This window comes from Nerophis lumbriciformis, linkage group LG37 (genome assembly GCF_033978685.3).
Source record: "Nerophis lumbriciformis linkage group LG37, RoL_Nlum_v2.1, whole genome shotgun sequence".
Lineage (NCBI taxonomy): Eukaryota > Metazoa > Chordata > Actinopteri > Syngnathiformes > Syngnathidae > Nerophis > Nerophis lumbriciformis.
The window spans coordinates 14,189,589-14,212,500 of record NC_084584.2 but is presented as its reverse complement, the minus strand read 5'-3'; the positions used below and the strand labels follow the sequence as shown (position 1 = coordinate 14,212,500).

Here is a 22,912-nt window from a genome sequence, read left to right as displayed (position 1 = left end):
CATTTTGACCAGTTTCACAAATTATAGAAAACAATGGGAGCCGCAAATTTTTTTTGAAATTTTTAAATGAAATAACACTGCATACACAGTATTTTTTTTTTGCTTTGTGCTATGTATAAACCAGGGATCTCAGACACGCTGCCCACACCTTTTATATGGAATTTGAAAGCTGGTGCGTCACACAGGTTCAAAATGAATGGCGCTTGTCAGCGTCATGCGTGCCATGATGGTACAGCATATAACACCCACTACAATCAGCGTGCCTGATCAGCCACACGTTGTTTGAGGCTTCCGCTGGCTCACGTAGGTGACAGCAAGGCATACTTGTTCAACAACCACACAGGCTACACTGACGGTGGCGGTATAAAAAATAAAAACTTTAACACTCTTACTAATAATGCGCCACACTGTGAACCCACACCAAACAAGAATGACAAACACATTTCGGGAGAACATCTGCACCGTAACACAACATAAACACAACAGGACAAATACCCAGAATCCCATGCAGCCCTAACTCTCCCGGGATACATTATACTCCACCGCTACCAAACCCCGCCCACCTCAACCGACGCACAGAGGGGGGGGTGGTTGATGTGTGAGGGAGCAGGGTTGGGGTGGGGGCGGGGTTTGGTGGTAGCAGGGGTGTATAATATAGCCCGGAAGAGTCAGGGCTGCATGGGATTCTGGGTGTTTGTTCTGTTGTGTTTATGTTGTGTTAAGGTGCAGATGTTCTCCCGAAATGTGTTTGTCATTCTTGTTTGGTTTTGGTTCAAAGTGTGGCGCATTATTAGTAAGAGTGTTAAAGTTGTGTTATATGGTCACCGTCAGTGTAACCTGTGTGGCTGTTGACCAAGTATGCCTTGCTGTCACATACGTGTGCAAACAGAAGATGTATAGCGTATAACAAGTGTTGGGCTGGTACGCTGTTAATACAGAATGTAGAGGGCGCCAAATATTATACAATCATGGCACGCCCTTGTTATAGCTGTAAGGGTGAAAATCGGTGAATAATAATCCCGGAAGTTTTCTGCGAGAGGCAATGAAATCCGGAAATTTCACGGGTACATTGGGGGGTACAGCAAGTAAGCTGCTGAGCCGCATCAGAGTGATCAAAGAGCCGCATGCGGCTCCGGAGCCGCGGGTTGCCGACCCCTGGACTATAGGTCGGTAGGTAGGTCTTTATTGTCATTGCACAAGTACAACAAAACTTTGTTTTCAGCTCAAACCCGTTCAAGATTAGACAAACAAACAGTGTACAGGGTTACAGAACAGGAACGCTGATGGGTCGCCACAAGGCGCACTGGGCTCCGAAGGGGGCCCAGTCTGGAGTGGGAAAAAACCTTCATAGCAAAGCACATATACATATTACAACATCCATCTCCAGACTTGCAACAGAGGGTAGGGAGTGGGGTCTACGGTGGCAGGCTGCAGCTCTACAAGCGCTGCCCAGATGTCCATCACCCCTAAGGGATTCGCATCAAGGGCGTTTGATGGGGCGTGGGTATGTGTGTGGCGTATAGTTTTTGTGGATGCATGTGTGTGTGTAAGCCTGCAGCGTGTGTCTGTTACGCGGCCTTGATGTCGTGCAGTCGCTAGTCTTAAGTCAACAACAACAGGTGTGTGTCCATGAGAGACAAGAAGGGAATTTATTGTGTCTTCCCCGCACTGTCCTTCGGGAGAGTCTCGAAGCCAGGGAAACATACCAAGTTAGAATGTTATGTATACAAGTGAAAATAAAATTTGCTTCTCACTCTGAATTGCCTATGACTGATCCTCAAAATTCCTCCTGCGGGGCAGACAGTCCGATGTTATCCAAATCACAATAATGTCCACAGTTCTGCCCGCATTCCTCCAATCATTTGCGGCAGCTTTGGGGTACTTTGAAGACTGCCAGCAACTTCCAATTTGTCAACAAACCAGAGCAACGCTTACTCCAATCAGCAGATGTCCTGTTGTCATAATTCCGAATAAGTGCATATCTTAGGGGCGGCATGGCGTAGTGGGTAGAGCAACCGTGCCAGAAACCTGAGGGTTGCAGGTTCGCTCCCCGCCTCTTACCATCCAAATAATCGCTGCCGTTGTGTCCTTGGGCGGGACACTTCACCCTTTGACCCCGGTGCCACTCACACCGGTGAATTGAATGATGAATGATAGGTGGTGGTCGGAGGGGCCGTTGGCGCAATTTGCAGCCACGCTTCCGTCAGTCTACCCCAGGGCAGCTGTGGCTATGAAAGTAGCTTACCACCACCAGGTGTGAATGAATGATGGGTTCTACATGTAAAGCGACTTTGGGTACTTAGAAAAGCGCTATATAAATCCCAGTTATTATTATTATTATTATTATTATCTTCACTCCTTCTTCTCCCCAGAGTCCGTCGTGTGTCCAGCAACAACCGCTCCGTCTCGATAAGCAGGTTCCCCCAAACCCAAGATCTTGTCAATTTCGTTGAGGCCAGCTAAATACAAACCCCATTTCAATATGAGTTGGGAAATTGTGTTAGATGTAAATATAAACGGAATACAATGATTTGCAAATCATTTTCAACCCATATTCAGTTGAATATGCTACAAAGACAACATATTTGATGTTCAAACTGATAAACATTTTTTTTTTTTGCAAATAATCATTAACTTTAGAATTTGATGCCAGCAACACGTGACAAAGAAGTTGGGAAAGGTGGCAATAAATACTGATAAAGTTGAGGAATGCTCATCAAACACTTATTTGGAACATCCCACAGGGGAACAGGCAAATTGGGAACAGGTGGGTGCCATGATTGGGTATAAAAGTAGATTCCATGAAATGCTCAGTCATTCACAAACAAGGATGGGGCGAGGGTCACCACTTTGTCAACAAATGCATGAGCAAATTGTTGAACAGTTTAAGAAAAACCTTTCTCAACCAGCTATTGCAAGGAATTTAGGGATTTCACCATCTACGGTCCGTAATATCATCAAAGTGTTCAGAGAATCTGGAGAAATCACTGCACGTAAGCAGCTAAGCCCGTGACCTTCGATCCCTCAGGCTGTACTGCATCAACAAGCGACATCAGTGTGTAAAGGATATCACCACATGGGCTCAGGAACACTTCAGAAACCCACTGTCATAACTACAGTTGGTCGCTACATCTGTAAGTGCAAGTTAAAACTCTCCTATGCAAGGCGAAAACCGTTTATCAACAACACCCAGAAACGCAGTCGGCTTCGCTGGGCCTGAGCTCATCTAAGATGGACTGATACAAAGTGGAAAAGTGTTCTGCGGTCTCACAAGTCCACATTTCAAATTGTTTTTGGAAACTGTGGACGTTGTGTCCTCTGGACCAAAGAGGAAAAGAACCATCCGGATTATTATATGCGCAAAGTTCAAAAGCCAGCATCTGTGATGGTATGGGGATGTATTAGTGCCCAAGACATGGGTAACTTATACATCTGTGAAGGCGCCATTAATGCTGAAAGGTACATACAGGTTTTGGAGCATCATATGTTGCCATCCAAGCAACGTTACCATGGACGCCCCTGCTTATTTCAGCAAGACAATGCCAAGCCACGTGTTACATCAACGTGGCTTCATAGTAAAGGCTGGCCTCCATGTAGTCCAGACCTGTCTCCCATTGAAAATGTGTGGCGCATTATGAAGCCTAAAATACCACAACGGAGACCCCCGGACTGTTGAACAACTTAAGCTGTACATCAAGCAAGAATGGGAAAGAATTCCACCTGAGAAGCTTAAAAAATGTGTCTCCTCAGTTCCCAAACGTTTACTGAGTGTTGTTAAAAGGAAAGGCCATGTAACACAGTGGTGAACATGCCCTTTCCCAACTACTTTGGCACGTGTTGCAGCCATGAAATTCTAAGTTAATTATTATTTGCAAAAATATCAAATATCTTGTCTTTGTAGTGCATTCAATTGAATATGGGTTGAAAATGATTTGCAAATTATTCCGTTTATATTTACATCTAACACAATTTCCCAACTCATATGGAAACGGGGTTTGTAGTTCCAATGTTTAGATTTGGAGAGCTGTGAGTGCAAAAAGAGGCAACAAGACAAAGAAGCAAGCAGGAGAGATAAGATACATTTTCACGCGTTTGTTTCATGTAGGGAAAGCAGGCGGTGCTCATGTCTGTTATCGCCGGGGACGCTGTCGCTGCCGTGCGGGACATGGAGGACAAAGACGTGGTGGACGAGTGCATGAAGGTGCTGCGTGAGCTCTTCAAAGAGCAGGTAGCGATGTCACGCTCTTGAGAAGATGAGCAAAACCTTGCGCGTAGAGTCTCATCGTGGACCATCTCTCGACAGGAGGTCCCTGAGCCGCTGCGGTCCTGGGTCACACACTGGAGCAAAGACAAGTGGTCGCTGATGTCCTACAGCTTTGTGAAGATGGGCGGCAGCGGCGAGGCGTATGACATCATCGCCGAAGACGTTCAGGGAAAGTTGTTCTTCGCCGGCGAGGTAGCTGCGTTTTCAGTACTGACTTTGAGTGTGGCTGTGTCCCAATGCCTCATCTTCCTCTCCGTTTCTCCAGGCCACCAACCGACACTTCCCTCAGACCGTAACGGGCGCCTACCTGAGCGGGGTCAGAGAGGCCAGCAAGATGGCCGCTCTCTGAGCGGAACAGCCGGATTTGCTCCGTGTGAACAGCCAAGGATCTCCAAGGGCTTTGCTCCTAACGCTCATCTCACGTCAACAAGGACGTACATGCTTGTGCTGGAACACGCTCTCTGTCGGACTCCTGAAACGTCTTATCACTGAAGAGGAATGGCGCGTCGAGACGTTTTTAGCTAGGTTTCATACAAATGGTGATGTGTCAGGTTAGATGTGTAGAAGAGGAAGTGCACGTTTCATTGGATGCCAGGACGCATAGTTGAGTTGTGTGACGTGTTCGTGTGTTGCAACAAGGTAAAAGACTGTCCTCTCACTTTCTCAGGGATGACATCAGGACAACAAGTCATTCATGTTCCATTCTCAATATGATATTTGTCTTGTATTTGTCCCCCGAGTGACTATTTAAAGTTTGTCAACAGCACAACACTGACTACTAATGTTTGTCGTTCTCATATCCGTCTGGAATATTCCAAAAGGTTCTGTTTGTTACACATTTCAGCGTGTATGTTATTTATCTGCTGTACTGTATGTGTAATAAACCCATACTTGCCAACCTTGAGACCTCCGATTTCGGGAGGTGGGGGGTGGGGCGGGGGGCGTGGTTAATATATATATAAGAAATACTTGACTTTCAGTGAATTCTAGTTATATATATATATATATATATATATATATATATATATATATATATATATATATATATATATATAAATACTTCAATTTCAGTGTTCATTTATTTACACATATACACACACTTAACACTCATCTACTCATTGTTGAGTTAAGGGTTGAATTGGCCATCCTTGTTCTATTCTCTGTCACTATTTCAGAACACACACATTATACAAATATACATTATAAAATCAATAAGAAAACGGGAGCTCTAATTTGGGAGTCTGAATTAGGATCAGAAGTTCCTATATAAACATTGCGCACTCACGTCGCCTTTTTGTATTGATTACTGCAGCTGTGCACTGGATTCATTCACAAATACAAACTACAACTCACAAACACTTTAGAGTTAGGCTCCACCATCAGAATGTGTACTTAAACTTATAAAGATCACATGGATATTATTCAGTGAGTTGATTCACCAAAACTAACCTGGGAAAAGCACACAGGACGTTTCAATTATTCACAGACTAGTCGCTCTCATCAGAATGACAAGACACTTCCGGTCTGCAGGTGATAGCATTCAATTGGGAAGAAACGCCCTACTGCCCCCTACTGACCAATGTGAATACTGATAAATGTGGAATGACAGCTCCAAAAACGAATTCAAACCACAAAATAAAATAAATAAATCAACACAAAAATGTGACACATTATGGGTGGGTCACATATGCATGTACAGTAGATGGCAGTATTGTCCTGTTTAAAAGTGTCACAACATTGCTGTTTACTGCAATGTTGTGAACAGGCTGTCAACACGTCACTCAGGTCCGCATGGAGCTGGAGGGGGCGTGGCCTCCAGTTCCGCCTGAATTTCGGGAGATTTTCGGGAGAAAATTTGTCCCGGGAGGTTTTCGGGAGAGGCGCTGAATTTCGGGAGTCTCCCGGAAAATCCGGGAGGGTTGGCAAGTATGAATAAACCGTGTGACAAAAGGCACTGCTTATCTTTTAATGGGCAGCACGGTGGTACAGGGGTTAGTGCAGGGGTCGGCAACCCGCGGCTCTAGAGCCGCATGCGGCTCTTTAGCGCCGCCCTAGTGGCTCTCTGAAGCTTTTTCAAAAACTGTATGAAAAATGGAAAAAGATGAGGGGAAAAAAATCTATTTTTGTTTTAATATGGTTTCTGTAGGAGGACAAACCATGACACAAATCTCCCCAATTGTTACAAAGCACACTGTTTATATTAAACATGCTTCACTGATTCGAGTATTTGGCGAGCGCCGTTTTGTCCTACTAATTTTGGCGGTCCTTGAACTCACCGTGGTTTGTTTACACGTATAACTTTCTCCGACTTTCTAGGACGTGTTTTATGCCACTTCTTTTTCTGTCTACCAAACTTTTAAGGTTGTGCATGAAAGGTGAGTTTTGTTGATGTTATTGACTTGTGTGGAGTGCTAATCAGACATTTGGTCACTGCATGACTGCAAGCTAATCGATGCTAACAGGCTATTTAGGCTAGCTATATGTACATATTGCATCATTATGCCTCATTTGTAGCTATATTTGAGGTCATTTCGTTTCCTTTAAGTCCTCTTAATTCCATGACACACTATCTGTATGTAGTATGTCTTTAAATTTTTTGCGGCTCCAGACAGATTTGTTTTTGTATTTTTGGTCCAATATGGCTCTTTCAAAATTTTGGGTTGCCGACCCCTGGGTTCAGGGCCGGCCCTTGCCATAGGCCGTATAGGCAAATGCTAAGGGCGCCGTCCATCAGGGGGCGCCACGCCAGTGCCACAAATGTTGGAGAAAAAAAGAAAAGAAAAAAAAAGTTGGTACTATTATTTCTAAATACAAAAAAATAATCCCACATTAATTAAAATGCAAAGTAAAGCCTATTTAATAGAAATATTATTTGTTACAACATTACACCCCCCCCCCCCCCCCCCCCCCCCCCCTTCCTGTATCATGACTCTTTTTGGACGTCACCACATCAAAAAATCAACACAAGATGCCAAAACTGTCAGGTGCCCAGGGAAGAAAAAAGAGAAAAGAAGAGGAGGAGAAACGAGAAAAGACAGAAGTAGCAGGTAGGTAACGTTAGCCTACATGAAATTATTTGTCTGTTACAGAATGTGATAGTAACCTGGCTTTTTAGCATTAAGCTAATGCTACATGATTCGGCAATTGCTAATCAATAAATAGCTAGTTCCGTTTTAACGTCGGGTTAATATTGTGGAGGGGGCTAAATTGTTATGGAAAATAATAATGTAACGTTAGCCTACATGAAATTATTTGTCTGTTACAGAATGTGATAGTAACCTGGCTTTTTAGCATTAAGCTAATGCTACATGATTCGGCAATTGCTAATCAATAAATAGCTAGTTCTGTTTTAACGTCGGGTTAATATTGTGGAGGGGGCTAAATTGTTATGGAAAATAATAATGTAACGTTAGGTAATTACAGTACTCCCACCTTACATTCCTCAGGGACATTTCTTTCTTTTTTTAGTTTATTTCAAACATGAACACACTTACATCATAATACATCACACAATTTAATATATCATTTCATTTTACATCATGCCCGAAAAGGAGTAGGAAGAAGCAAAGCTTATTTAATCCTACCCCTTTCCCACTTCAAAGCGTTTACAAATATATAGAATCATTTACTGACCTTTTTATATAATAAAATAACATCTATGAATTAGTATACAACAGTTTTGTAATATGTAATTAATTAATTAATTCAGTCATTATCAACATACTGAGATGAAGAATATCTTATTTTCAATAAGGTTGAAAGTATTTCTCATAATTCTTCTTCTTTGTACTCTGTAAGCACTTTTATTTTGAACAACCTCTTAAACTGGATCATATCAGTACAATTTTTAACTTCTTTACTTAATCCATTCCATAATTTAATTCCACATACTGATATGCTAAAAGTTCTAAGTGTTGTACGTGCATATAAATGTTTGTATTAGATCTTTTAAGCAGGTGTTTTTTGTTTACATTGTTATTGCCTTCTGGTTAGCTAATGTTTGCCCTGCAGGTAATAGTCACTTTTCCACCCCTTTATATATTAGGTATAGTTGTAAGTAAAACAAAAAAAAAGGTCAAAGACAAAGCTATTCGGGTTCTTGTGAGTATATACACTTCACTGCCGATGTGGGGAGGGGCGCCACCTAAAATCTTGCCTAGGGCGCCAGATTGGTTAGGGCCGGGCCTGCCTGGGTTAGTGCATGTGCCTCACAATAGGAAGGTCCTGAGTAGTCTTGAGTTCAATCCCGGGCTCGGGATCTTTCTGTATGGAGTTTGCATGTTCTCCCACCAATCTTCCTCCCACCTCCAAAGACATGCACCTGGGGATCGGTTGATTGACAACACTAAATGGGCCCTAGTGTGTGAATGTTGTCTGTCTATCTGTGTTGGCCCTGTGATGAGGTGGCGACTTGTCCAGTGTGCATACTTGCCAACCTTGAGACCCCCGATTTCGGGAGGTGGGTAATGTTGTGTCGTTCGCGAACGATTCGTTCGAACGAACGAATCTTTTGAGTGAACGTACTGAACCGAATCACTTCATGAACTGATTCGTTCCTTTCTCAGTTCAGTTGAGCTCCGCCGCGACCATGCCGGTATGAGTGGAACTGGCGCATTCTGTGACGTCGGCGAACGACGCAGCCAGCTACTCATCATGGGGTCGGGGGGAGGGACTGAGCGAACGATTCTTTCACCGCGGATTAACGACATGAATCACTCAGTGAACGACAACGCTCTCGCTCTCTGCTCTGCTTGCCCCAATGCCGCGGGTGATTCTCCTCCCGTTGCGGGGATATGTTTCATGCCATTGGCATCCGCTCTCCATTCATTCTCCAAGCTAACGGCTAATGTTGACTCAAGCCACATGAAAACAAACACACACATTATCTCAACACATAAAGTTATGAGAGTAGAGGAGACAGAAAGAAAGTCAGTGCAGGGCAAGGCTGAGCAGCAGCGACGCGGGGGGGAGGGGCGGGGGGTAAAGTGTAGGGCAGGCTGTTTGAGAAGATTTAAAATAAAAATAATAACTAATGTATGTACATATACATGGGCTATTATTTATCTTGATTTTTATATTATTTAAGCTATGTATTTTATTTTTTATTGCATATTTAAGTTGATATTTCCATTTTTATATTTTTAAATGTAAGCTACAGAAATTTTAGTTTTAATGTTGGCTTTTCTGGCACTTGGTTTAATATTTGTTTTGTTTTATTTAAGGTAGCCTATTTATTTTCTTTTTGTTTGCACATTTAAGTTAATATTTTCTTTGTTATATTTTTAAACGTAGGCTACAGAACATTTAGTTTTTATGTTGGCATTTCTGGCTCTTAATTTATTTGTTTTATTTTGAAGGTATTTATTTTCTTTTTGTTTGCATATTTAAGTTTACATTTTCTTTGCTACAGAACATTTAGTTTTTATGTTGGCATTTGTTAAGCGTTTCTTAATTTAATATTTGTTTTTGCACTAAACAAACGAGGCCTATTTATTTAACTGTTGATTGCAAGCATTTTAGTAGGCTATTACTATTTTTTTTATTTCCCACTTTTATTTATTTCTTATTTTCATTTCAGTGCAATAAAACATATTTAACAACAAAGACATTTAGTCACATTTTGTTTATTGGACAGGCCGGAAACCAGAGGTGGGACCAAGTCATTGCTTTGCAAGTCACAAGTAAGTCTCAAGTCTTTACCCTCAAGTCTCGAGTCAAGTCCCGAGTCAAGACAGGGCAAGTCCGAGTCAAGTCCAAAGTCAAGACTGGAAAGTCTCAAGTCAAGTCCCAAGTCCTGCATTTTGAGTTTCGAGTCCTTTCAAGCAGGCCCGGCCCTAACCAATCTGGCGCCCTAGGCAAGATTTTAGGTGGCGCCCCCCCCCACATTGGCAGTGAAGTGTATATACCGGTACTCACAAGAAACCGAATAGCTTTGTCTTTGACCTTTTTTTTTTTACTTACAACTATACCTATTATATAAAGGGGTGGACAAGTGACTATTACCTGCAGGGCAAACATTAGCTAACCAGAAGGCAATAACGATGTAAACAAAAAACACCTGCTTAAAAGATCTAATACAAATGTCCCTGAGGAATGTAAGGTGGAGTACTGTAATTACCTAACGTTACATTATTATTTTCCATAACAATTTAGCCCCCTCCACAATATTAACCCGACGTTAAAACAGAACTAGCTATTTATTGATTACCAATTGCCGACTCATGTAACATTAGCTTAATGCTAAAAAGCCAGGTTACTATCACATTCTGTAACAGACAAATCATTTCATGTAGGCTAACGTTACCTACCTGCTACCTCTGTCTTTTCTCGTTTCTACTCCTCTTCTTTTCTCTTTTTTCTTCCTTGGGCACCTGACAGTTTTGGCCGTTTTGACATCTTGTGTTGATTTTTTGATGTGGTGACGTCCAAAAAGAGTCATGATACGGGAAGGGAGGGGGCGCACCGTGCGGGGGGAAAGGGGGGGGGGGGGGGGGGGGGGGGGCGTAATGTTGTAACAAATAATATTTCTATTAAATAGGCTTTACTTTGCATTTTAATTAACGTGGGATTATTTTTTGTATTTAGAAATAATAGTACCAACTTTTTTTTTTCTTTTTTTTTTTTCTCCAACATTCGTGGCACTGGCGTGGCGCCCCCTGATGGACGGCGCCCTTAGCATTTGCCTATACGGCCTATGCCACGGGCCGGCCCTGCTTTCAAGTCATTTAACCACAGACTAATATATTTACACAGATTGTGTATGCTTTTAAAACACTGTATTTATTTATTAAAACAAGTGCATTTGAAATTGCAGGGAAAAAGATAGTGCTGACATTGCACTTCAAAATAGCACTATTAACCAGTCATTTTAAACATGTAACTCATTCCTTTACAGAATAAACACATTTGAAAAAAACAAGTGCAACTGTACTTATTTGCACAAAAGTGTTAACATTGTATTTCAATGGCATATTGCATTGTAACTAGTTCCACAGCAGTTTCTATCCTGTTCTTACCTTATCATTCCCATATTATTATCTCATCTCATACTGTATGTGTGTTTATGTGTGCGTACACATGAAAAACATAACAAATATATGAACATAACAATGAACAGAGTTGTACTTTTTAGATGTCAGGACCCTATGCAATATGTACACATATTCTTAATATAGTATACATTTTAACTGACCTTTATTTGACTATGTTTGTCTTTTTGTAGGTGGCTAAAATACGCCGTGCTGCTGACTGCCGTCTAACGTTACGTTACTGTGTGTGATACATTGACTAACGTAATGTTACTGTGTGTGATACATTGACTAACGTAATGTTACTGTGTGTGATACATTGACTAACGTTACGTTACTGTGTGTGATACATTGACTAACGTAAGCGTTATGTATAGGTACCTCATGAAACCCTGTTTAAAAAAAAATCACTTGACAAAAAGTATGAATAAGGTAGCAAACTGCAGTGGACGCAACAGATTGCCGTGTTTGCAATGACGTTATAACCATAGACATCTTATAAGTAGACGCAGCATTGGTTGCTGTGACGTGAGCAATTTGCCCGCCATCTTGAAGTGCTGATGAGGAGCCGGCAAGCAGCCTAAACTGACAGTTGAAAGGTAGAAAACAAAGATGGTGTTCAGCGTTTTCCTGCTCAAATGAGCGGACTGTTGAAAATAGGAATCGGGGGATTACTTTTCACAAGTAAGATTTAACATTAACGTACTATTGGTTGTATTTTATGAAAATAATATGACCACAGAGTTGAGAAGGATCAAAGATCTTCAATATTTGTATGTGAAAATCACAAAGAAATCTTCTGGGGGAGGATGACGCCCCTACAGGGGTTTGCTTTACAAACTTTCAGCCCCACCTAAAACATATCAATACAAAGTGTCAAGACAGAATAAACTCTCTGCTGCTGAAGCAACAGAGATACAGTCTATAGGTCCCTAAGATATATAGATATCTAATGTATTCATACATTGTTTATGTAGGATACACGCATATGTATATACAACCTAATCATATTGTTTCTTCAACTTAAAAATAGTTTACCGTTTTTTTTCCCCTTCTCTGGGATTATATTCCCAGTTTTGATCTCGGACGTCTGGTCACTTATAGCGTATAAGAATATTATATTACTGTTAAGCAAACTATGAATAATAAAACACGCCAAAACATGTGTCTGTTACACACGTATGACAAAAAAGCGCGTGAAAATCAGTGGTATTCAGTGAAGTAAAATTAATTAAATGCGCTGACAGTTCATTGCTGCTGCCAAATGAATTGCACTGAGTGGAGCGGATCACCACTCCAAGATGGCGGCCCCACGCCTCGTCTGCGCCAGTAGGCAGTAGCGCTCTATGCTTCGTCTACTTATAAGATGTCTATGGTTATAACGTTAGCAGTGAGTTTGCAGCCTCACTGATTTAACTACACAGCAAATAAAAGTCACGTTACTTAGCCAATAAACGTTATCTTACATTCAAAACTTACCCTTCTTTGTGCAACTTCAAATGTCGAACGAAGTTGGAAGTTGTTGCGTCTCCGTCTGTAATATTCGAACTGTGTGATTTGCATACGGCAATTCGTTTTTTGTTGACCAAGTCGTAGTTTTTATACCCGAACGAAACCAACTTTAACATAATTGTTTATCACTGTCACGTTGTTGGACAACTCTTGGTCATTGGTTGTCCTGCAATTTGATTGGATGAATGCTGTGTGATGAAAACAACGTAGTTCTAATTTGATTGGCTGTTGTACTGACAGCACACCAGCTGACAGGAATAACACGCTGATAGACAGACGAAGAAAATTAAAAATACGGAGCGCTCCCAAATAACTTTTTAAGCTTTGGATTTTGGGGAAAGTGGCAAGTCATGTCAAGTCATGTCAAGTCAAAAGGCTCAAGTCCAAGTGAAGTCACAAGTCATTGATGTTAAAGTCTAAGTCGAGTTGCAAGTCTCTTTACATTTTGTCAAGTCGAGTCTAAAGTCATCAAATTCATGACTCGAGTCTGACTCGAGTCCAAGTCATGTGACTCGAGTCCACACCTCTGCCGGAAACACACACAGTGTTTTTAAAAGTAACGGAATCTCTACAGCTGCAATGTCTGTTAATTTGCGAACGTCAAGGGGAGTCTGTCAGGGCAGAGAGCGATTCACGTCTGTCGCCCTCTGGCCCACAGAACTGCTACTGCAGAAGTGATTCGGTGATTCGCCGACCTGCGCACAGAACTGCTGCTGCAGAAGTGATTCGGTGATTCGCCGACCTGCACACAGAACTGGTACTGTACAAGTGATTCGGTGATTCGCCGACCTGCGCACAGAACTGGTACTGCACAAGTGATTCTGTGATTCGCCGACCTGCGCACAGAACTGGTACTGTACAAGTGATTCGGTGATTCGCCGACCTGCGCACAGAACTGCTACTGCACAAGTGATTCGGTGATTCGCCGACCTGCGCACAGAACTGGTACTGCACAAGTGATTCGGTGATTCGCCGACCTGCACACAGAACTGCTGCTGCAGAAGTGATTCTGTGATTCGCCGACCTGCGCACAGAACTGGTACCGTACAAGTGATTCGGTGATTCGCCGACCTGCGCACAGAACTGGTACTGCACAAGTGATTCGGTGATTCGCCGACCTGCACACAGAACTGCTGCTGCAGAAGTGATTCGGTGATTCGCCGACCTGCACACAGAACTGCTGCTGCAGAAGTGATTCACGTTCACGTACTGAACTGTGCTGACTGTGTCACTCACTGCCTGGTGTACTGCATGCACAGAGCTGTGTAGGGACTCGCGTTCACCCTTTTTGCTGCTTCTCCCGCGAATGTCTGCACTGTACTGTACTACGCACGCCCCCCCCCCCCCCCCCCTCCTTTTTTTTGGGGGGGGGGGGGGGGGTGATTCGGTGAACGAATTTCTGGAAAGAATACATTTAAGGAACTGATTCTAGTGATTCAGTACAGTCAAAAGTACTGCCGATCCCATCACTAGCACTGTACTGTACTACGCACGCCCCCTCCCTCCTTTTTTTTTTTTTTTGGGGGGGGGGGGTGATTCGGTGAACGAATTTTTTTAAAGAATACATTTAAGGAACTGATTCTAGTGATTCAGTACAGTCAAAAGAACTGCCGATCCCATCACTAAAGTTAAAGTTAAAGTTAAAGTACCAAAGTTAAAGTTAAAGTACCAATGATTGTCACACACACACTAGGTGTGGCGAGATTATTCTCTGCATTTGACCCATCACCCTTGATCACCCCCTGGGAGGTGAGGGGAGCAGTGGGCAGCAGCGGTGGCCGCGCCCGGGAATCATTTTGGTGATTTAACCCCCAATTCCAACCCTTGATGCTGAGTGCCAAGCAGGGAGGTAATGGGTCCCATTTTTATAGTCTTTGGTATGACTCGGCCGGGGTTTGAACTCACAACCTACCGATCTCAGGGCGGACACTCTAACCACTAGGCCACTGAGTAGGTGGCACTGTACTGTACTACGCACGCCCCCTCCCTCCTTTTTTTTGGGGGGGGGGGGGGGGGGGTGATTCGGTGAACGAATCTTTTGAACGAATCAATTTAAGGAACTGATTCTAGTGATTCAGTACAGTCAAAAGAACTGCCGATCCCATCACTAGAGGTGAGGGGCGCGGCTGAGGGCGGGGGCGTGGTTAAGAGGGGAGGAGTATATTGACAGCTAGAATTCACCAAGTCAGGTATTTCAAACATATATATAGATATACATACATATATATATATATATATATATATATATATATATATATATATATATATACATATATATATATATATATATATATATATATGTATATATATCCTGAAAATATGCAAACAAAACTGTGTTTAGATAATTGATACTTCAAACTTGCATAAATAAATCTTAAGGAATATAACATAACTTGGCTTCTGAGAGCTTCAAAATGTAATGAATAAAATGCTAAAGTTGTTGATAAACAAACAATTATTTTAATAATTAAATATGGTCATTTTAAATTAATTATTATGATCATTTAAAATTAATTATTTCCAATATGTTTATTTTAATGTATAATTCTATGGCTGGATGTAATAAGGAGTCAGAAAAAATACAAATAAAAATACAATTAATTTCTATGTTTTTAGCAAAATATAGTAAAAATTTATTTAGTTTTTTTTTTAAATTAATAAATATAATTATTTATAGGTAAGATAAACATAATAATACAATGTATCTCTAGTCTGGATGATTTAGTTTTTGTCACCCTGTGGTCCTCACCAGGGGCGCCGAAAAGGGGGGGTAAAGGAGACGGATTCTGGGGGCCCAGAGAGGCCCCTAATGATGATGAAATTATAATACAGAAAAAATAATGACACTGTTGGGGGCCCTGTAAAAAAATTTTTCATGGGGCCCAAAATCCCTAGCGGCGCCCCTGGTCCTCACTCAGGTCCGCATGGAGCTGGAGGGGGCGTGGCCTCCAAGTCCGGCTGAAAATCGGGAGATTTTCGGGAGAATATTTGTCCCGGGAGGTTTTCGGGAGAGGTGCTGAATTTCGGGAGTCTCCCGGAAGATTCGGGAGGGTTGGCAAGTATGCCAGTGTGTACCCCGCCTACCGCCCGAATGCAGCTGAGATAGGCTCCAGCACCCCCCTCGACCCCAAAAGGGACAAGCGGTAGAAAATGGATGGATGGATGGATGGGATCATAATTAACTTAACAGCTTTTCCACTACAGAGGGGCCCAGGGCCTGCTCAAATATTAACACTGAATTCTTACTCTTGATTTGAATTGATTCAATAATCATAATATTTACAACTTTGTCAATTGATATGAAACCATGTGCTAATCACAAAGATTATTATTTATTTAACGCATAAACATTAGGGTTAGGTCAGGCTGATTACAAAATTCAAAACCAGTGAAGTTGTCACGTTGTGTAAATGGTAAATAAAAACAATAGAATTATTTGCAAATCCTTTTCAACTTATATTCAATTGAATAGACTGCAAAGTCAAGATATTTAATGTTTGAACTGGAAAACTTTATTTTTTGCAAATATTAGCTCATTTGGAAAATGATGCATGCAACATGTTTCGAAAAAGCTGGCACAAGTGGCTAAAAAGACTGAGAAAGTTGAGGAATGCTCATCAAACACTTACTTGTGTCATGTCTGTGTAATCATGGTTTGTCTTAGTCATGTTTTGTTTAGTTATTGGACTTTTTAGTTTCTGGCTTTTCACTCCCTTGTCTTGTTTCCATGATTACCCATTAGTTTCACCTGTTCCACGTTTGGACTCATTGTGCACTCTTGTTTGTCACCATAGCAACCCATTAGTTTTCACCTGTCACGTCACGCACCTGTTTCACGTTTTGAGTCACGCACCTGTTTTCGTTAATCATGTCTGTAGTATTTAAGTTCATTGTTTTTCAGTTTGTCTTTCTGGTGACATCCCCACATTTATGCTCTGCACATTTCTGACTCTTTTTTCATGTCCATCGTTCACGCTGCTCCTTTTTGTCCATGCCAAGTAAGTTTTGTTTATTTTTGCCACAGTTAGTGTCTTTTGTTGTTCATAGTTTTTGCCTTTGTGCAAGTGTTTGGTTTCATAGTTTGTTCTCCGCCATTGTGCGCGCCTTTTGTTTACTTCCTTGTTTTGTATTTATAGTGTTTAAATATTAAATAATATTAAAATTCCCGTCTCGCCCGAGCCAACTTTCCGTTGCCTTCGAGAAAAACTAAACCCCAGGACCAAGTCATGACAACTTGGAACATCCCACAGGTGAACAGGCTAATTGGGAACAGGTGGGTGCCATGATTGGGTATAAAAGCAGCTTCTATGACATGCTCAGTCATTCACAAACAAGGATGGGGCGAGGGTCACCACTTTGTCAACAAATGCGTGAGCAAATTGTCGAACAGTTTAAGAACAACATTTCTCAATGAGCTATTGCAAGGAATTTAGGGATTTCACCATCTCCCGTCAGTGATATCATCAAAAGGTTCAGAGAATGTGGAAAAAGCCTGTGACCTTAGATTCCGCAGGTGGTACTGCACCAAAAAGCGACATTAGTGTGTAAAGGATATCACGACATGGGTTCAGGAACATTTAAGAAAACCACTGTCAGTAACTACAGTTGGTCGCTACATCTGTAAGTGCAAGTTAAAACTCTCCTATGCAAGGCGAAAACCGTTTATCAACAACACCCAGAAACGCAGTCGGCTTCGCAGGGCCCAACTCATCTAAGATGGACTGATACAAAGTGGAAAAGTGTTCTGTGGTCTGACGAGTCCACATTTAAAATTGTTTTTGGAAACTGTGGATGTGGTGTCCTCCGCAACAAAGGGTCAAAGAACCGTCCGGATTGTTCTAGGCGCAAAGTTCAAAAGCCAGCATCTGTGATGGTATGGGGTGTATTAGTGCCTAAGGCATGGGTAACTTACACATCTGTGAAGGCGCCATTAATGCTGAAAGGTACATAGCAACATATGTTGCCATCCAAACAATGTTATTGCTTATTTCAGCAAGACAATGCCAAGCCGCGTGTTACAACAGGCCAAGCGGTGTGCGGCTTCAGGGATCGCGGAGGGAAAAACCTTGGACATGGGAGGAGTTCTGGCAAGCCATGGAAAACAACTTCCGGACGGCTTCGGAGCGATTCTGGACCACCGTCCGCCGCCTCAGGAAGGGGAAGCAGTGCACTGTCAACACCGTGTACGGTGGGGATGGTGTTCTGCTGACCTCGACTGCGGATGTTGTGGATCGGTGGAGGGAATACTTCGAAGACCTCCTCAATCCCACCAACACGTCTTCCTATGAGGAAGCAGTGCCTGGGGAATCTGTGGTGGGCTCTTCTATTTCTGGGGCTGAGTTTGCAGAGGTAGTTAAAAAGCTCCTCGGTAGCAAGGCCCCGGGGGTGGATGAGATCCGCCCGGAGTTCCTTAAGGCTCTGGATGCTGTGGGGCTGTCTTGGTTGACAAGACTCTGCAATATCGCATGTACATTGGGGGCGGTACCTCTGGATTGGCAGACCGGGGTGGTGGTTCCACTCTTTAAGAAGGGGAACCAGAGGGTGTGTTCCAACTATTGTGGGATCACACTCCTCAGCCTTCTCGGTAAGGTCTATCCAGGTGTACTGGAGAGGAGGCTGTCAGGTTCAAACACTGATGACATCTATTAAACAGACGAGAAGCAAGGAATCATGCAGAGACAGAGTTCAATTTGGCTCAATGAGGAGACACGTGTTTTGGGCTGTATTCTAGTTACAGATCCAAACTACGTTCTAAAAGTCCAGCCCGCGTGCTTTCTCTATTTATTTGGGAGGTCTCTGTTTACATCACTGAAGCTGTCGCTGAGGGAAGGGGGTAATTTCGACAACTCCAGTTAGACACAATATATGATTATACAAAAATGCAAATGTGTTGACGCTGGTGATATCGCCTTGTCTCTGCTCTGTCTGCGTTACGGCGGTGTTCGGCCTTGGCAGTCAGCAGGCCCTTCCTGGACACAAACACTGATACCAGACTGGCTTGCAACCTTTTGGATTGCCAGCTTTGCACAGACAAAGAAAAATACCACTTCAGCACAATTGACAATAATTATAGCAACGGCCCTTAAGCATAAAAGTTGTGTGATGATATATACATAATTATTCTAACAGAGGCTACGCCGGATAGTCAAACCTCGGATTCAGGAGGAACAGTGTGGTTTTCGTCCTGGTCGTGGAACTGTGGACCAGCTCTATACTCTCGGCAGGGTCCTTGAGGGTGCATGGGACTTTGCCCAACCAGTCTACAGAGAGTATGGGGTATTGGACTGTCTGATTGTGGTGGTCCACTCCCTGTTTGATCAGTGTCAGAGCTCGGTCCGCATTGCCGGCAGTAAGTCAGACCCGTTTCCAGTGAGGGTTGGACTCCGCCAGGGCTGCCCTTTGTCACCGATTATGTTCATAACTTTTATGGACAGAATTTCTAGGCGCAATCAGGGCGTTGAGGGGATCCGGTTCGGTGGCTGCAGGATTAGGTCTCTGCTTTTTGCAGATGATGTGGTCCTGATGGCTTCATCTGGCAGATCTTCAGCTCTCACTGAATCGGTTCGCAACCGAGTGTGAAGCGACTGGGATGAGAATCAGCACCTCCAAGTCCGAGTCCATGGTTCTCGCCCGGAAAAGGGTGGAGTTTCATCTCCGTGTTGGGGAGGAGACCCTGCCCCATGTGCAGAGGTGGGTAGTAACGCGCTACATTTACTCCGTTACATCTACTTGAGTAACTTTTGGGATAAATTGTACTTTTAAGAGTAGTTTTAATGCAACTTACTTTTACTTTTACTTGAGTATATTTATAGAGAAGAAACGCTACTTTTACTCCGCTACTTTTATCTACATTCAGCTCGCTACTCGCTACTAATTTTTATCGATCTGTTAATGCACGCTTTGTTTGTTTTGGTCTGTCAGACAGACCTTCAAAGTGCCTGCGTTACTGGTGACGTTTCACTCCGTTCCACCAATAAAATGCAGTCACTAGTGACGTTTGACTCCGTTCCACCAATCAGATGCAGTCACTGGTGACGTTGGACCAATCAAACAGAGCCAGGCGGTCACATGACCTGACTTAAACAAGTTGAAAAACTTATTGGGGTGTTACCATTTAGTGGTCAATTGTACGGAATATATACTGTACTGTGCAATCTACTAATAAAAGTTCCAATCAATCAATCAAAAATGTGAAGGAAAAAAGACACTTTTTTATTTCAAACGTACATCCCGTCACAAGCCTAAAGACTGACTGCACAGTTCCTGTCTTCACAATAAAAGTGCCGCTCCATCGCGCCTGCGCTTTCAAAATAAGAGTCTCCGAAAGCCAGCGCAAACAAGCTAGCAAGCTACGGAATTTTCCGCCAATGTATTTCTTGTAAAGTGTATAAAAACGAATATGGAAGCTGGACAAATAAGATACCAAAAACCAACCACTTTCATGTGGTATTAGACAGAAAGGAGGAACTTTTTTTCTCCTGCATTTGAAAACGTGGACGTTAAGCACTGCTGTCTGATTCCAATCAATGCAAGTCATCAGAATCAGGTAATACACCAACTTATATTCTTGTCAACACGAAAGAAAGGAATCTATATGTGTTAAACATGTATGTATATTCATTAAAACACCTTTAACATGTAAACAAAAACGGCAAAATAAATAAATATAAATGATATACTGTATATATCAATGTATGTGTATATATGTATATATATATATATATATATATATATATATATATATATATATATATATATATATATATATATATGATATGTGTGTGTATGTTACTCATCAGTTACTCAGTACTTGAGTAGTTTTTTCACAACATACTTTTTACTTTTACTCAAGTAAATATTTGGGTGACTACTCATTACTTTTACTTGAGTAATAAATCTCTAAAGTAACAGTACTCTTACTTGAGTACAATTTCTGGCTACTCTACCCACCTCTGCCCATGTGGAGGAGTTCAAGTACCTCGAACGGATCGATACAGTGTCCCTGTATCGAACCGTTGTGGTAAAGAAGGAGCTGAGCCGGAAGGCAACGCTCTCAATTTACCGGTCGATCTACGTTCCCATCCTCACCTATAGTCATGAGCTTTGCGTTATGACCGAAAGGACAAGATCACGGGTACAAGCGGCCGAAATGAGTTTCCTCCACCGGGTGGCGGGGCTCTCCCTTAGAGATAGGGTGAGAAGTGAGGAGCTCAAAGTAAAGCCGCTGCTCCTCCACATGGAGAGGAGCCAGATGAGGTGGTTCGGGCATCTGGTCAAGATGCCACCCGAACGCCTCCCTAGGGAGGTGTTTAGGGCTGCTCAGTGGCCTTGTGGTTAAAGTGTCCGCCCAGAGATCGGTAGGTCGTGATTTCAAACCCCGGCCGAGTCATACCAAAGACTATAAAAATGGGACCCATTACCTCCTTCCTTGGCACTCAGAATCAAGGGTTGGAATTGGGGGTTAAATCACCAAAAAATATTCCCGGGTGTGGCCACCGCTGCTGCTCACTGCTCCCCTCACCTCCCAGGGGGTGGAACAAGGGGATGGGTCAAATGCAATCATTTGTACGTTAACTTTAACTTTAACTTTAACTTTAACTTTAACTTAACGTCCAACTGGTAGGTGGTCACGGGGAAGACCCAGGACACTTTGGGAAGACTATGTCTCCCGGCTGGCCTTGGAACGCCTCGGGATCCCCCGGCAGGAGCTGGACGAAGTGGCTGGGGAGAGGGAAATCTGTGCTTGTGCTGCTGCCCCCGCAACCCGATCAGCGGAAGAAGATGGATGGATGATACTGATGAGCATTAGCAATTTGTGTTAATAAAATCTACAAATAAGATGCACGTTACAATCAAACAGCTGTTATTTAATAAGTACAATACAGTATTACCACGTTTTAGGGTGCAACAAAAGGCTAGACAGTAAAGGCTAAACTGACTAGCCAACACACTATAAACTATACACTACTGCCATCCAACATCTTGGACTTGCAACTGTAATTGAGACTCAGAAATGTTGTAATAAAACAAGATTTAACATCTAGCTAATTTGTAAATGTTGCAATAAAAAAATAAAAAATGTTTTTGTCAAAAACAATGAATATTTATTAAAACTGTCGGAGGCAGATATTTACATATATCCGAATTTAAGTGTTACTTCTTTTATTTCATAATCATATTACAAAACAGCTAGTGTTTTTCTTCCAATTGTGGTCTTTTGGGTGTCTGCAAAAAACTGTGTGCTTAACCTTGAGTGAGGAATGTAAGAAAAAGAGATAATGGGCATGTGTTTTGGCTGGAGGGACATGAGTGCGAGGGTGGGAGAGAGAGAGACTTAAGAGGGGAGAGGGTTTTTCGGGGGGGGGGGGGGCAGACCATCTTGGCGGCGCGATTGAATGTTCTATGCTGGACTGGTCTCAATGTATTTACAAAGCTTTGCAAATATATTACAAAATACCTATTCTGTCTCTGGTGGTTTTTCTACTCAGCTTTAAGTGTCGTAAAGAGCTTGGGAGCGACTTGTGACTTGAATTCCCTGGGAGGAACAACTGGTCCAAACGCAACAAAACACAGAAAGGTCCTGAAAAGTGGAGATCTAGAACAACTAGGGATGTCTGATAATGGATTTTTGCCGATATCCGATATTCCGATATCGTCCAAATCGATATCAACCGATACCGATATATACAGTCATGGAATTGACACATTATTATGCCTAATTTGGACAACCAGGTATGGTGAAGATAAGGTCCTTTTTTAAAAAATTAATAAAATAGAATAAGATAAAAAAATTAAAAACATTTTCTTGAATAAAAAAAGAAAGTAAAACAATATAAAAACAGTTACATATAAACTAGTAATTAATGAAAATTAGTCAAATTAACTGTTAAATGTTAGTACTATTAGTGGACCAGCAGCACGCACAATCATATGTGCTTACGGCATACTTGCCAACCTTGAGACCTCCGATTTCAGGAGGTGGGGCGGGGGGCGTGGTTACGAGGGGAGGAGTATATTTACAGCTAGAACTCACCAAGTCAAGTATTTCATATATATATATAAATATATATATATATATATATATAAAAGAAATACTTGAATTTCAGTG

General features: G+C 42.2%; 1 protein-coding gene across 2 annotated transcripts in view; it reads left to right on the top strand.

Moving 5' to 3' along the window:
* kdm1b (lysine demethylase 1B) overlaps positions 1–5,162 on the top strand; it is a 42,609-nt gene extending 37,447 nt beyond the window's left edge. For both annotated transcript variants that reach the window (XM_061931596.1, XM_061931597.1), the window contains 3 exons: positions 4,106–4,228; positions 4,304–4,456; positions 4,530–5,162. In XM_061931596.1, coding sequence (XP_061787580.1) covers positions 4,106–4,228; positions 4,304–4,456; positions 4,530–4,613 — 360 coding nt within the window. In that variant the 3' untranslated portion in view covers positions 4,614–5,162. The remainder of the gene's footprint in view (positions 1–4,105; positions 4,229–4,303; positions 4,457–4,529) is intronic.
* The last annotated feature ends 17,750 nt before the right edge of the window (positions 5,163–22,912 follow it).